The 14,769-nt window shown below is 37.8% G+C and overlaps 1 protein-coding gene across 3 annotated transcripts in view; it reads right to left on the reverse strand.

Annotated features, from left to right (window-relative positions):
- Positions 1 to 11,960, reverse strand: part of PPP1R36 (protein phosphatase 1 regulatory subunit 36) — a 30,844-nt gene extending 18,884 nt beyond the window's left edge. For all 3 annotated transcript variants that reach the window (XM_058162894.1, XM_058162895.1, XM_058162893.1), the window contains exons 1-5: positions 11,810 to 11,960; positions 10,849 to 10,913; positions 10,114 to 10,209; positions 8,526 to 8,644; positions 5,220 to 5,286 (exon numbers count right to left, since the gene is read on the reverse strand). In XM_058162894.1, coding sequence (XP_058018877.1) covers positions 5,220 to 5,286; positions 8,526 to 8,644; positions 10,114 to 10,209; positions 10,849 to 10,913; positions 11,810 to 11,857 — 395 coding nt within the window. In that variant the 5' untranslated portion in view covers positions 11,858 to 11,960. The remainder of the gene's footprint in view (positions 1 to 5,219; positions 5,287 to 8,525; positions 8,645 to 10,113; positions 10,210 to 10,848; positions 10,914 to 11,809) is intronic.
- Positions 11,961 to 14,769: the final 2,809 nt, after the last annotated feature.

Genomic DNA, 14,769 nt, shown 5'->3' on the forward strand with positions numbered 1-14,769 from the left:
TAAAGGTTCTTGTCTCAAAATAATGCTAGTATTGATTGGTCCAGGAGGCAGCAGAAAGGTGAGATGGAAGAGCCCTTTCCTTTATATCACACCTCACCTGCCTGACAGGTCAGTGTTTAGATTTGCCCTGCTCCTTTTCTAAGGCCTTAAGGACTGGTTTTGTCAATATGCTTGGGATCTAGATGTGGGACACAGGCTACGCAATAGTTATGTTGATTCTGTTTTTTATCCATGTGATTTATGCTGGTTATGTGACTGTTCTTTGTATTACGTTTGATTGTATCTCTAACTTCTACTAGCTGTCTAGAGTAATGAATTTAAGGTAGGCAGTCATCTAAAGTGAATGAATGAATGAATGAATGAATGAAGCTACATTTATGTCAAAAGAAGCTCAACTGCCAGCTGATATACATGCCCCCGAAATACTGATGCCAAACCAAAGTAAACCCACCAGTCTAATTTGTTTCCTCCCCACTCCTAGTTTCAACACATGTTAACAAGAGGAGAGTCTTTTTTTCCAAGATCACCCTGGATAGCAAGTTTGCTATTACATGTCCAAAGCATGTGGTCAGTCAAAATACTTTTTAAAACACCTTTAAAGATCTTTTTCTCTTGCAGTGAGGCAAGGCACATTTTCCGGCTCCATGCAGATTGCAGGGGCATTACAGCCAAAAAGCAGTTGTATGTGAAGTGCAATCTGCCAGAATTCTCTCTAGAACAGAGAGAAGATATCTGAAGATTGCTCATATGTATTCCTCAACAGCTGATTTTTGTGAACACACAGCAGAAATTGATGCCTCTGCAGCCAGTCCTGAGTTCCATCATGCTCTGAGCTATAAATGCAGTTTTTCATGGACTTTAAGGTTTCATCAAATCTCATCTTTTTAATCACTTTGGAATTTATTTTTTGTACAGCTTCTTTAAGATTGATAAACCTTCAGAACTGCAAGCCTACAAGTCGCTGGGTGAGTTTTCCTTCAATCTGTTTCAAAAGAAAGGAAACTAAGTCTTATTAGCTTTGTAAGATGTTTTTTGTAACTGGCAATATACAGCAAAGTACTTTAGAGTTTAAAAAGTTCAAATGCTAACTAAGCCTTTGTGAAACTGATTTAAAGACAGACTTTGAAATTAATTAGATCCTCTCCTGTGGGAAAAATCTGTTTTGTTTACATTTTGCAAACAAGACTTTGAAGATCTATTACTAAAGCATATGACACCAACTTTAAAGGAAATGTTTGATTTGTGAGCATATGAAGTGCTTCAGCTTTTCAACTCTCTCCTGGAACTTAAAAGTTGCTCCTGAAGATGAACAAATTCCTTTGAAGACAAAATGGTCTTTCAGAGGGACTTAAAAATTACAACAAAGAGATCAAAATACTGGATTTGCAAGTGGAACTGGATGAATATTTAAAAATCGAAAAGAACATACAAATAATGTACTTTAAAAGTGATGTGGACTATCCTTTTACATTAAAATATAAGAGATATATTGAAATTACTTAATAGATATTATGAATGGTTTTGGATAAATATGATGAACTTCAGGAGAAAAGGCAAAGAGACTATAAAAAACAGAAGTTAGAATGTATCTATAGGACTTAAGAATGGCTGGGAGGAAAAAAGCTACAAAATTGGTTTATTTGACTGTGATTAAATAATGAGTTGCTATCTTTGGTGATGTTTAATGGATATCTGAATTGAATTATTTCTCCTTTAGAAATATTCAATGATATAATGGATTAGTTTGTAACATTTATGCTATCGATTTTTGAATATTTAAATAAGGGGTTATTTCTGGTAATGTTTAAATTGAATAAATCAATAAATGTTTAATAGCTTTCAATTCCATTATTTTTGTAATGTTTAATTGTTAAGAGAGGGATGAAGAGGATTTAGAATAAATGGAAAGGAGGTTTATATACTTAGAATGTTAGCAATTTTATTGATTTTTTCTGGATCTCTGTTGATCAATAAGGGGAACTGAAGATTTAAAGAGGGTTTTATAGAAAATGAGGTGAGATATAGAATTAAGATCTGTTTATATTTAACAGACAACAATAAATTGTTCAGTATTGATATGTTTGCTGATGATAAAGGGGAAAGTTTATTTTTCTTACTATCTTTTTTGAGGGAGGGCCATTTTTCCTATCTATCTATCTATCTATCTATCTATCTATCTATCTATCTATCTATCCATCCATCCATTCATCCATCCAGAGAGAGGGGGGGTATTTGGTTTCTTTGTTTTGTCTATTTAATATAATTCTTAATTAAAAAAAGAAAGTGAACACTATTAAATAAATATGAAACAACTAGATTACCTACATTTATTTAATTTCATCTTAATTCAATTTATATTTAAACTAGCTGGATACCCACTACGAAACTATGTGATCGGGCTTGATAAATTGACATTTAGAGTTTGAAAATTAATGAGTAATTACAATTGGCCTCTTCTCTCCCTTTCTCTCCCTCAGGCTAGCCCCACAGAAGCCTCTCCTCTCCTCTCCCTCAGGCTGGCTCCACAGAAGCCTCTCTTATCCTTTCCCCTTCTCTCCCTGAGGCTGGCCCCATAGATCCTCTCCTCTCCCCTTCTCTCCCTCAGCCTTGCCCCACAGAAACATCTCCTATCCTATCCCTTTCTCTCCCTCAGGCTTTCTAGCCCTTTCTCTCCACAAGGCTTCCCCCACAGAAGCCTCTCCTGTTGTCTCCTCTTCCCTTCTCTCCCTTTCCCTGTTCTATGCTATCCCATTCTCTCCAGAGTTATTTTCAACTTGGGAGGGGAGTAGAACGTCTAACTAATTAGCATCAGAGCATGTTATAATAATATAGGAAATACTAATGCTCTGATGATCATTTTGAAAAATCTTTGTTAGTGAGCACCAAGAAGCCAAGAGGAGCATACGTGGCAAATTTCAAGTTTGTAGGCTTTACAGTTCTGGAGATTTCGTGATTAATTCGTGAGTGGTTTTCGCTTTTATATATATATAGATGTAGCTTTTATCTTGCCTCCACCACTTCTTTGTTTGGCCTCTTTAAAGCACAGACTAGCAGGAGAAAGATTCTGTATCCCTACCTTTATAATAGAGTCAAAGCATATACAAATAAAGTAACACCATACTGATCCCTTATTTATCCCAGCATCTTATTCTTTCTATTTTTTCTTTGGGTAGTTAATTACAACTGAAACTGGTAAGACAGAAGACAAAATGTCCAGAAATGAAATGAGCTGATGAACCAAACGGGGTTGGGTTCTGTTTTTGTAATGGCATTGTCGGATGTAATGGACTGTCCATAGGAGTTATTAGTGAAGTACATCAATGATAGTTGGTGGAAGTTGTGAAGGACAAAGATTTTAAGGGTCTTTGGACCCCTGTAAGATATGAATGGATATAACAGAGGTTAATGGCTACAAGAGACAGCAACAGGCACAGCCTTCACCGTGATCTCCTGAGCCAGGGGTCTCCAACCTTGGTCCCTTGAAGACTTGTGGACTTCAAGTCCAGAATCCCTCAGCCAGCAAAGCTGGCTGAGGAATTCTGGGAGTTGAAGTCCACAAGTCTTAAAGGGACCAAGGTTGGAGACCCCTGTCCTGAGCTATTCAGGATACCCTATGTTATCAGTAGGGGCCAGACTGGAGCGGGATGCTGATTGAGTAGTTTGGAGGGGTCGTAGCAAAGTGTTGGGAATCAGTTGTTCAATGGTGCACCGCTGTAGAAGATACAGCTGTAGAAGAAGGTGCTTGGTTCAAATGAGACCTTAATCATCTTAGAATAAAAAAGCAACATTCGTCTTGGATCCAGTGGTGCCTGATCAAGTGTTATTAATTTGTTGGTTAAATGTGTATGCCACTTGACTCCCAACACCTCTAGGCAGTTTCTTGTCTTGGGATCCTAGCAGCTTCCTGGTTTTCAAAGTAATACCTGGAGATTAAAATGGAAATTAACTCCTGAAGACATGTTGGAGAAAGATGAAAAACAAAGCTAAGGAAGAACCGCAGTGACACAGTGGTTAGAATGCAGTACTGCAGGTACTTCTGCTGACTGTTGGCTGCCTGAAATTTGGCAGATCAGATTTTTACTATGCTCAAGGTTGACTCAGTCTTCCATCCTTCCAAGGTAGGTAAAATGAAGATCCAGATTGTTGGGAGCAATGGGCTGACTCTGTAAACTGCTTAGAGACCTTTAAAGCGCTCCATGGCTTAGGGCCTGGGTACTTACGGGACCGCCTGCTGTTACCACATGCCTCCCACCGACCCGTACGCTCTCACAGAGAGGGACTTCTCAGGGTGCCGTCCGCCAAGCAATGTCGACTGGCGGCCCCCAGGGGAAGGTCCTTCTCTGTGGGGGCTCCCACACTCTGGAACGAACTTCCCCCGGGTTTACGCCAAATACCTGACCTTCGGACCTTTCGCCGCGAACTGAAGACACATCTTTTCATTCGCGCGGGGCTGGCTTAAATTTTATTGAGTTTATAATTTTTATTATTAATTTTAAATGGGGTTTTAGTTTTCTATACATTTTAAATTTTTAGGCTAATTATAATAAGTTTTTTAATCTGGCATTTTATACTGTATATTGTCTTGTCTGTTTTTATTTTGCCTGTACACCGCCCCGAGTCCTTCGGGAGAAGGGCGGTATAAAAATCAAATAAATAAATAAATAAATAAAAGCATTGTGAAGTGTTATATAAGTCTAAGTGCTATTGCCACTGCTAAGCATCAGTGAGAGTTTATCAAAATAAGGGAAACAAAACACTTATTTTTCTACTCTTATCATGCTTATAGGTAGCCAACAAGTGGCCCTGTTCAAGATCACCCACTTCTTCCTGGGTAAAGAAAGACCAGAGAAATATCTGCAGCACCACTGTGAGCTATGTTCAAGGCATCGGTTCGATAAAGTTGCTTACATCCATTCTGAGATGTACCCTGGCAGTGTAAGTCTGTGGAATTGAGAGATAAATTCTGGGTAGATTATCTGGGAATGTTTAATTCTACTGATCCTAAGAAAGTTGAGAGGGTCTTTGGTGCTATAAGTATTGCCATCCGATTATTAAATCTGTGTGCCTCCTGACTGGTCCAGACCTTGTGGGAGATGATGTATGGTTGGATCAAGCATTGGTAAATTAACCAATTTGCTTTAACTTAACAACTTCTTGATTCACTCTTAAATGAAAACACACAAGCTACTAATCATGTAACAGAAATACTCAATATGTACCTCATAACTAAGGAGAAAGAAGAAACGTGAATGGAATCATCTTCATGTGCCAGAAATAAAGCAGCATCTGAAAATATTCACAAAGAAAGAAAAGTATAATGAGCCAGTCTGCTTAAGCCAACCTTTCCAGAAATTTGGAACATCCGCCAAGGCCCTCACTTTGCAAGAAGCAGAAATTTCGGAGCACCTACCAAGGCCCTCCATGTTATAAGAAACCCAATCTAATGCTCAGAGCACCGTGGACCTTATTTTCTTGCACAATGTCACTGTTTCCCTGCCTTCTTTAAACCAATAAAAAAACGTAAATGGGACGGAAAGCTGCATCCTTTATAGAACAACACAGATACATACACAAAGGTGATAAAATCTATAGGATAAAGTTAGCTTAGAGCTTAGTCTTAGAGCAATAAAGAACAATCTGTGATCTATAGGGCAGGGATTGGTATCTTGCCCAAACACCCCCAAAACCTGCACCTGGAATGAACCTCATCTCCTCCAGATATGTGAAATTACACATATCATCATATCCACCCACCAGGGCAATTAAAATCTTACAGAAAGCTGGCTTATATCACTTTTTAAAACTATATCCAACTGTTCCTTCATAATAACTCAGGACAGTCTACTTATTTTACTTCCTCAAAACACTGAAAAAATAAGCTCCGAAAAACCATAGCTATGACACTTCACAGCTCCTTAAAGATTTGCATGAACTGCAGTAAGTCAGCTCATTAAAACAGCAGCATCTTTTTTTTTTTCAAAATCACATGGAATCTTGAAAAAAAATCATCTGCTTTACTAAATAAAGAGTCTGTTTGGATGATTTTCAAAGCATTTCTGAATTATTTTCCAAGGTGGACAATCCTAGAAATAACTACTGCTCCCAAATCAACAAAAAACCTTTACAAGTAAATTGCAATTTGAACTAGGTTTAAGAATAGAATAGAATAGAATTCTTTATTGGCCAAGTGTGATTGGACACACAAGGTATTTGTCTTGGTGTATACGCTCTCAGTGTACATAAAGAAAATCCGTCAAGAATCATAAGGTACAACACTTAATGATAGTCATAGGGAGCAAATAAGCAATCAAATCATATTAGGAAACAGTCAATATAAATCATAAGGATACCAGCAACAAGGTTACAGTCATACAGTCATAAGTGGGAGGAGATGGGTGATAGGAACGATGACAAGATTAATAGTAGTGCAGATTTAGTAAATAGTTTGACAGTGTTGAGGAAATTATTTGTTCATCAGAGTGATGGCATTTAGGAAAAAAATGTTCTTGTGTCTAATTATTCTGATGTGCAGTGTTCTGTAGCGTCATTTTGAGGATAGGAGTTGAAACAATTTATGTCCAGGATGCGAGGGGTCTGTAAATATTTTCACAGCCCTTTTTTTTGGCTCTTGCAGCATACAGGTCATCAATGGAAGGCAGGTTGGTAGTAATTGTTTTTTCTGCAGTTCTAATTATTCCCTGAAGTCTGTGTCTGACTTGTTGGGTTGCAGAACCAAACCAGACTGTTATAGAGGTGCAAATGACAGACTCAATAATTCCTCTGTAGAACTGGATCAGCAGCTCCTTGGGCAGTTAGAGCTTTCTGAGTTGGCACAGAAAGAACATTCTTTGTTGTGCTTTGTTGTGCTTTTTTGATATTAGCTGTCCATTTTAGGTCTTGAGATATGGTAGAACCTAGAAATTTGAAGGTCTCTACTGTTGATACTGTGTTGTCTAGTATTGTAAGATGTGGTAGTATAGGTGGTTTTCTCCTAAAGTCCGCCATCATTTATACAGTTTTGAGTGTGTTCAGTTCCAGATTGTTCCGGTCACACTACAAGACTAGTTGTTCAACCTCCTGTCTGTTGAATGCGGATTCATCATTGTCTCAAATGAGACCGATCACTGCTGTGTCATCTGCGAACTTCAGTAGTTTAAGAGATGGATCATTTGAGATGCATCATTGGTATATAGAAAGAAGTGGAGAGAGCACACAGCCTTGTGGGGCCCCTGTGCTAATTGTACAGGTATCTGATGTACTTAGCTTCCTTCACCTGCTGCTTCCTGTCTGTTAGGCTGAACTTCTATCCTTTGGACCAAGCTAGTTTTATTATAAATGCCTATTTCTGGTACGCATAATAATGAAAGGTCCAATTCTTTCTTTTAAAAAAAGAGAAAATATGTAATGAAATAATAAGATAGTACCACTATCAGGTCTATTTTTTAAAAAAATGAAATACATCAATATGGAATATAAAGACACACTGTTTTCCCTAACATTTTGAAATGGACAATTCTGGAAGACCTGCCTTATATGATATTTGAGAATTAAAATGAACTTTCGTTAAGAAAAATCAGGAAAGTTAAATACGTGTAACAATTCAATCTTATCCTGATTCCTCGCAGGAGAAAAGCAACAAAGTATTTAAGGAAAGCATTATCATTAAGGAATGTTCATATTCTATTTATTAATCCCAAGCTTCCCATGAATCTGCTTTATGAAAGTATGTGCTCTATCTCAATCATAAAAATAAGTGAAACTTAGAAAATACTGAGAGGTCTATGAAGAGGCAGTTAAAGCAGGATGTAACACAGAGTAGTTTTCTTTTATCCTCTGGTATTTTTGTGCTCTTTAATCATAATTATTTGCAGGGTTGGCATCTTTCAGCTGAACACCTGTTCTCTGCACCTTCAGCCCTGCACAAAAAATGGGCAACTATCTTTTTTAATAGAGGGCAACATTTCTACGGAAGTAATGTAAACAAATAAGAAATCTTTCAAACCATTTCAGATATGACAACAAAATGCATGGAATCTGGATAGCATTAAGAAGAAGAAAAAAACCTGTCCTCAGTATAGGTTCAACTTCTGAGGTGTACATGGTCATATCCATGGAGTTTTCTTAGCAACTAGTGGTTTGTCACTGTCTTTGTTCAGGGAGAAGGGCGGTATAAAAATCTAAATAAACTAAACTAGACTAGAATGTTTTTTTCAACTTGTCAGTTCAGTTTATGGCCTTGGAATTTCTAAACCAGGGGTCTCCAACCTTGGTCCCTTGAAGACTTGTGGACTTCAACTCCCAGAGTCCCTCAGCCAGCTTTGCTGGGAGTTGAAGTCCACAAGTCTTCAAGGGACCAAGGTGAACTCTGGGAGTTGAAGTCCACAAGTCTTCAAGGGACCAAGGTTGGAGACCCCTGTTTTAAACAGTTTCCATCCAAATACAAACTGGCTTGGCCTGGCTTTGTTTCCAAGCCTAACCAATTTTCGAAGCCCAGTCATTCAATGTAAGCATCTTCCCTTACTCACACTTAACATCTTCTAGAGTTATGAGTTCAGACAGTGCTCTCTTGGTTGGCCGAGGGGATTTGTCTTCTCCAGAAGAAACACTCAAGGTAAACAGATTTCGAAAATAATGAGGACCTGACCTACAGTTAAAAAAAGAATAACTCTTTGTTGTTGTACCTATTTAAAGGCAAAACACACACAACAGTTCTACATAATTCAGCTACATAAAAAACTGAGGCAGTATTGGAATAGATTACATAAAGTGAAGAAAGTCTGAGTTTCTCTGTTTCAATTCATATCCTATTCATGCAAAACATGCTCATGGTGTGCAATATTGTATGGCCCAAGTCTCATTATTTAGTTGTAGAACTCTTTGTATCAATGAAAATGGAGTAAAACAAAGTTACTGATAATTAGCATAAAAAGGAAAGATAGATAAGTCTTGAACCACTAAAAATTATGCAAAAATTTAAACATTTTCCTGCTTCTTTATCTACCCAACAGTGTCTTTTTCTAGATTTAGTTTACTCCAGATCAGGGTAATGTTTTTCAACCTAGATGATCACATATTGCTTTTGTGCTTTCCTTCACAGAAGCTTATGCCACCTGTTTTGCCTCTTAATCTCCTTCCCACCCACACCCCTAAAAAATCTGAAGAAATTGCATCTGTTTGTGTGGAGGTAAGAGAGAGATACTGTAAATGGGTGCTTTAACTTTTGGATGTTTTCCAAAGGCCACAACATGGGTTTAAAATATCCGATCTATTTAAGGGGGCTATGATCAATAATCAATTCAAAGATTGGAATTGCTAGAAGCATTTTATATATATTAAGGCACACAATCAAGGCTGCCCAACATCAGGGGTTTTTCATCTTGTGTCTCAATTCAGTAGAATTTCTCTGACAGTAAAGTTCTAAAAAAGAATACACTGGATCACAATCATGTACATACTATCTATATGAAACAGAGATCTATTGCTTTCCTTTTGAGAAATGGATGCAAGCTAGCATCTTGCTCAGACATGTCATATTCATGACTGAGGAGAAACACATACTGCATACAGTATCATATAACCTTGTAAAGCCTTAGGCAAAAACTTCAACAGTTTCAGATTCCATCACCCAGCCCTCAAATGATAGAAATATAATAGTTGACTACCAATCCTCTGTTCTTTAATAAAGCAGTCCCAATCCAAAAAAAAAAATAATTTGAATTTGCAGCCAAAGTTATTGTCAAGTTTTATTTATTAGCCAACGTAACATTTTTAATCACTATAAATCCACTCGGAGCACGATCACATAGATCACCCTATATCAAGATTATTTGCCCAAATTGCATCTGTTACAACCTGGACCAGCTCAAGATACCAGGCACAGAAAGTTGAATTTATCTGCTATCTATTTGAGATATCAGAAATATTTTCCATATATTTCTATGCTAAGCAATAATCATCCCCAAAAGTACAATCTTCTGCACCAACGTCACCAGACAGTCCTTGCTCAGTATTTGAACCCAAGACCTCTCACATCCTAACTGAGATTCACCCACTGCCATTCCCACAAATCATTGCTAGACAGCCAAACTTTTCTTGGTTTTGAAACAATATCACCTTTCTAGTGGCTTTGCTCCAAGTTCCTGAAATTGGATAGTCTTGCCTTTCTTATTTTTCTCCTTAGTGTCCTTAGGTTCTTCCTTAAGCTGGGCACTGCAGTATAAAAAGTCAAATAATTATGAACAGAAAATTCATATGACTAGAGTAATGCATGCAACTAAAAACTGAAATTAGTAGACTGTTTTGTATATTAGTATCTCAGATGGATTGGATTGAGAACTCATAACTCCTAGACAGCACAGGGATCTCTATTGTGGCTGGGGATAAAGTAGTGGGCGCTAGACAATGAAACTGGATGCTATGTATTATGTGGGAATAATTGCTTGACTGATTTAAAATATCCTGTGCCACTACTACTAATTTACTTACCAACCAGCTTATCTGGGGATAAAGATATAATCCTACCAAAACTGAGAAAATATGAGCCTTGTCTTACAATAGCAGATACAGTACATTCAGTAGATAATAGAAAGGTTTATGAGAGGAGAAATTCAACACATTGTCAAATCGGAAAAGGCTGGGTCAAATTGGAAAAGGCTGGGTTAAAAATATTTCTATTGCTTTCAGTCACTGGAAAATAACTTATAGAAGTATTAATGATTGATACTTTCAGTATTGCTCATTGTTGATTTGAATTGTCACTGATTTACATGGTTTGTAAATTAGAAGCAGTATAAAACTTGGTAAATTAAAAAATAAAGGTGAAAGTCAGAGAGACAACTGAATCCTTACCATGAAAATTCAAGCGTTCTAGTATCTTCTTTCCAGTACCACAAGCCAGGGTTAATTATGGTCAACTGAAAATATTTAAAATAGATCTTAGTTTAGAAATCAGTTAAACTCAGTCACTAAGATGTCAAATTTGCAGCCAGGAACACAAATGAATTCAGTTGCTAGATTATTTTATTTACTTATATTCCACCTTTGTTATTTATCAGGTATTATAAGTTGATTCAGGCAATCACCTGAAGTGCCAAACCTTATAGGGGCAAGCTGCCTATGTGCTAATTACCTTGAAGAGAAAGTCTGTCTACACTTCAGGAGGACATGGGCAGCACAGTACAACTTTCTCCTGAATTTTATTCAGATTATGCAACTATAATGCCCCTTAATTTAGCTTGGTGGGGGGGGGGCTATTCAGAGGACAAACGTTTCACTGTCAAATGCTCTTTATTTGAGCTATACAAATTAGACAGTAGCAAAGAGGTACGACTTTCAGTTATCTTTAAAATCCTGTTCTGTAAGCTATCCGGAATTAGAAAAAGTTCTCCATATCAGTAGGGATGGGAAAGTCTGCTCCACTTGTCTAAAGCATTTTATATTTTGCCTATTTTCTATTTTTTTTAAAATACCAGCCTGGAGGTAACTCTTAAAATGACTGTTCAAAGGAAAACTTTTTAATTTCAATGGTTCTTGTCTCAAAGGTGCTTTTTCAAAAGGGAACTGGACTGGTTTTTGTTTGCCTTTTGGAAAAGCCGCTTTGATGTTGCAAGTCCCATTGATTGTGGAGATTCTCAGTCATACATATTTATACATACATATATTTTTAATAAAAGGCCCCACTGCCAACAAACTCAGACTCCTTTTTAAAAGTCCTGGGACATGAAGGAATCATTTCCCAGGGTGTTCTCATCCCAAAGCCTCCTCCTAAGAAGTGCAGGTCCAAGCAGCCCCATTCTAAAGGCTCACTTACCGGTAAATAAACTCCTTTGGGCAGCTCCAGAAACTGTAGCTGGGACATGCTGCAGGGATTGTTTACTGGAGTATCCTGGCAACCACTCTTTCAGTGCTTGCCAGCTGCCCCCACTGTTACAGTGATTATGTCAGCTGTGTAGGCAGCTTTATTCTGAGATGCATTTCCTGCCTCTCTAGGAGTTGCCTTCAGTTCCTCCTCTGAGGTATTTCCAGTTCTCATCGTTCCCAACACCCATCTCCTTCCACTTATGACTATATGACTGTAACTTTGCTGCTTGAATATTGTTTCCTTATATGATTTGATTGCTTATTTGTACTCTTGACTATCATTAAATGTTGTACCTTATGATTCTTGATGAATGTATCTTTTCTTTTATGTACACTCAGAGCGTATGCACCAAGACAAATTCCTTGTGTGTCCAATAAAAATGCTATTCTATTCTATTCTATTCTATTCTATTCTATTCTATTCTATTCTATTCTATTCTATTCCTGTTGTATGTATGTATGTATGTATTTATTTATTTATTTTGTCACAACAGTATATATAGGTATTATTATTATTTTATTATTTATTCGATTTTTATACCGCCCTTCTCCCGAAGGACTCAGGGTGGTGTACAGCCAAATGTAAAAACAGACAATACAATTTAAAATACAAATTAAAAAACTTATTTTATAATTGGCCTAAAAAACTTTAAAATATATAAAACTAAAACCCCATTAAAGTTAATATTAAAAAATTTAAAATCGATAAAATTTAAAATCGATAAAATTTAAGCCAGCCCCGCGCGAATGAAAAGATGTGTCTTCAGTTCGCGGCGGAAGGTCCGAAGGTCAAGTATTTGGCGTAAACCCGGGGGAAGCTCGTTCCAGAGTGTGGGAGCCCCCACAGAGAAGGACCTTCCCCTGGGGGCCACCAGCCGACATTGCTTGGCGGACGGCACCCTGAGAAGTCCCTCTCTGTGAGAGCGTACGGGTCGGTGGGAGGCATGCGGTAACAGCAGGTATAAGCATGTAATAACTATACGAATTGAATAATCAAAGGGAACATTAGGACAGGAACGGTAGGCACGCTGGTGCTCTTATGCACGCCCCTTACAGACCTCTTAGGAATGGGGTGAGGTCAATAGTCTTTGGTTAAAGATTTGGGGATTTTGGAAGAGACTACAGACTCAGGTAGTGCATTCCAGGCATTAATAACTCTGTTACTGAAGTCATATTTTCAACAATCAAGATTGGAGCGGTTCACTTTAAGTTTAAATCTATTCTGTGCTCGTGTATTGTTGTGATTGAAGCTGAAGTAGTCTTCAACGGGAAGGACATTGTAGCAGATGATTCTATGAGTTAAACTCAGGTCATGCCAAAGGCGGCGGAGTTCTAAATTTTCTAAATTCAGGATTTCAAGTCTGGTGGCATAAGGTATTTTGTTGTAATCAGAGGAGTGGAGAACTCTTTTGTAAAATATTTCTGGACACGCTCAATTGTATTAAAGTCCGAAATGAGGTGTGGGTTCCAGACAGACGAGCTGTATTCAAAAATTGGTCTAGCAAATGTTTTGTATGCTCTGGTTAGTAGTGTAATCTTTCTGGAGAAGAAGCTACATAAGATTAAGTTTACAACTCTTAAAACCTTTTTGGTGATGTAGTTGCAGTGGGCTTTGGCACTTAGATCGTTTGATATGAAAACTCCAAGGTCTTTGATGGGGTGAGGGTATACTCTTAATGTGTACTCTTAATGTGTACTCTTAATGATGGCTTATCACTGTTAACTGCATTTTGATTAAACTTTTTGAAACATGGTGTCAGAGGTCTGAATCCATGTCTTCTTTATACATTTGAGGCATACTCCTGGAAGCCAAGCAGTTGAAGCATGGCAGCTGCTAACAGCATACCTCTGCCTGATGTCATGAGGGTGAGTGGAGACTGCAGCAGCAATTGGGATACGTTCAGGGCAGAATTTGAAGATTATTCCTTAGCTACAGGCTTGAATGATAAGTTGGCAGCAGTACAAGCTGCCACATTAAGGAGATTGATGGGCAGTGAATGCCTCCACATTTATGGAGCAAAAAAGTGACATCCTAGGTGCTTTAGAGGAGGGGTCTCCAAATTTGGCAACTTTAAGCTGGAGGACTTCAACTCCCAGAATTCTGGGAAAAATTATGAAAATGGCGGTGGCTGAATGAAATAGAACGTTGCCCTTTCCTTTCAATTTGTGATTTTTGCTTCCCTTACCACCCCACATATATACACATTCGTCTGTAACAAAGAACTTAGTGGCTGAATCATCTTGGTGTAGATGCTGAACTTCAGGACTGCATGTTTTATTCTGGAAAAGCACTAGATAACTTTGGGCCAATCGTTTCTCAGGCCAACCTCCCTCTCACTGCGCGGATCAGCTTGGAAAAAGAAGCACTGCCGTGAGGCATCTTGAGTTCCTTCAGAAAAGGCGAATCTTAGTTCTCTGCTTTAATTCAACCCTTCCTAATATTACTTAGCTGAGTCAAAGCACTTTTTTGTGCATGTAATTCTCTGCTTTCCTCAGTTCGATGCCTCCGGAATTCACTGGAGTAGGTTTCTATATTTAACAACAATAATTCATATGTCGATGAAGCAATATTATTCTGAACAATAATCGATGTTCTATATGGAGACAGCAAGAAGAAAAAGGACAGGAGAAAATCTCAGAAAACAAAAACCTGCAAGTAGAAGTCGAACGCAGAAGGACTGTGATAAAAGAAAGCAAAGATAATACTAATAGTAATAGGTGCTTTGAGTGCAATCCCAAAATATCTGGAACACCATTTGAACATCAGTGGTGATCAACAGAATTGCCATTAGTAAATTGCAAAAGGTAGCTTTACTTTGAACAGCATCACCAAACATTCACTTATCCCAGGTCTTTAAAAACTCTACAATGGAATAAAAATGCCAAAAACATCTGTCAGACTCTATGACC

This window comes from Ahaetulla prasina, chromosome 1, assembly GCF_028640845.1.
Source record: "Ahaetulla prasina isolate Xishuangbanna chromosome 1, ASM2864084v1, whole genome shotgun sequence".
Taxonomy (NCBI): Eukaryota; Metazoa; Chordata; class Lepidosauria; order Squamata; family Colubridae; genus Ahaetulla; species Ahaetulla prasina.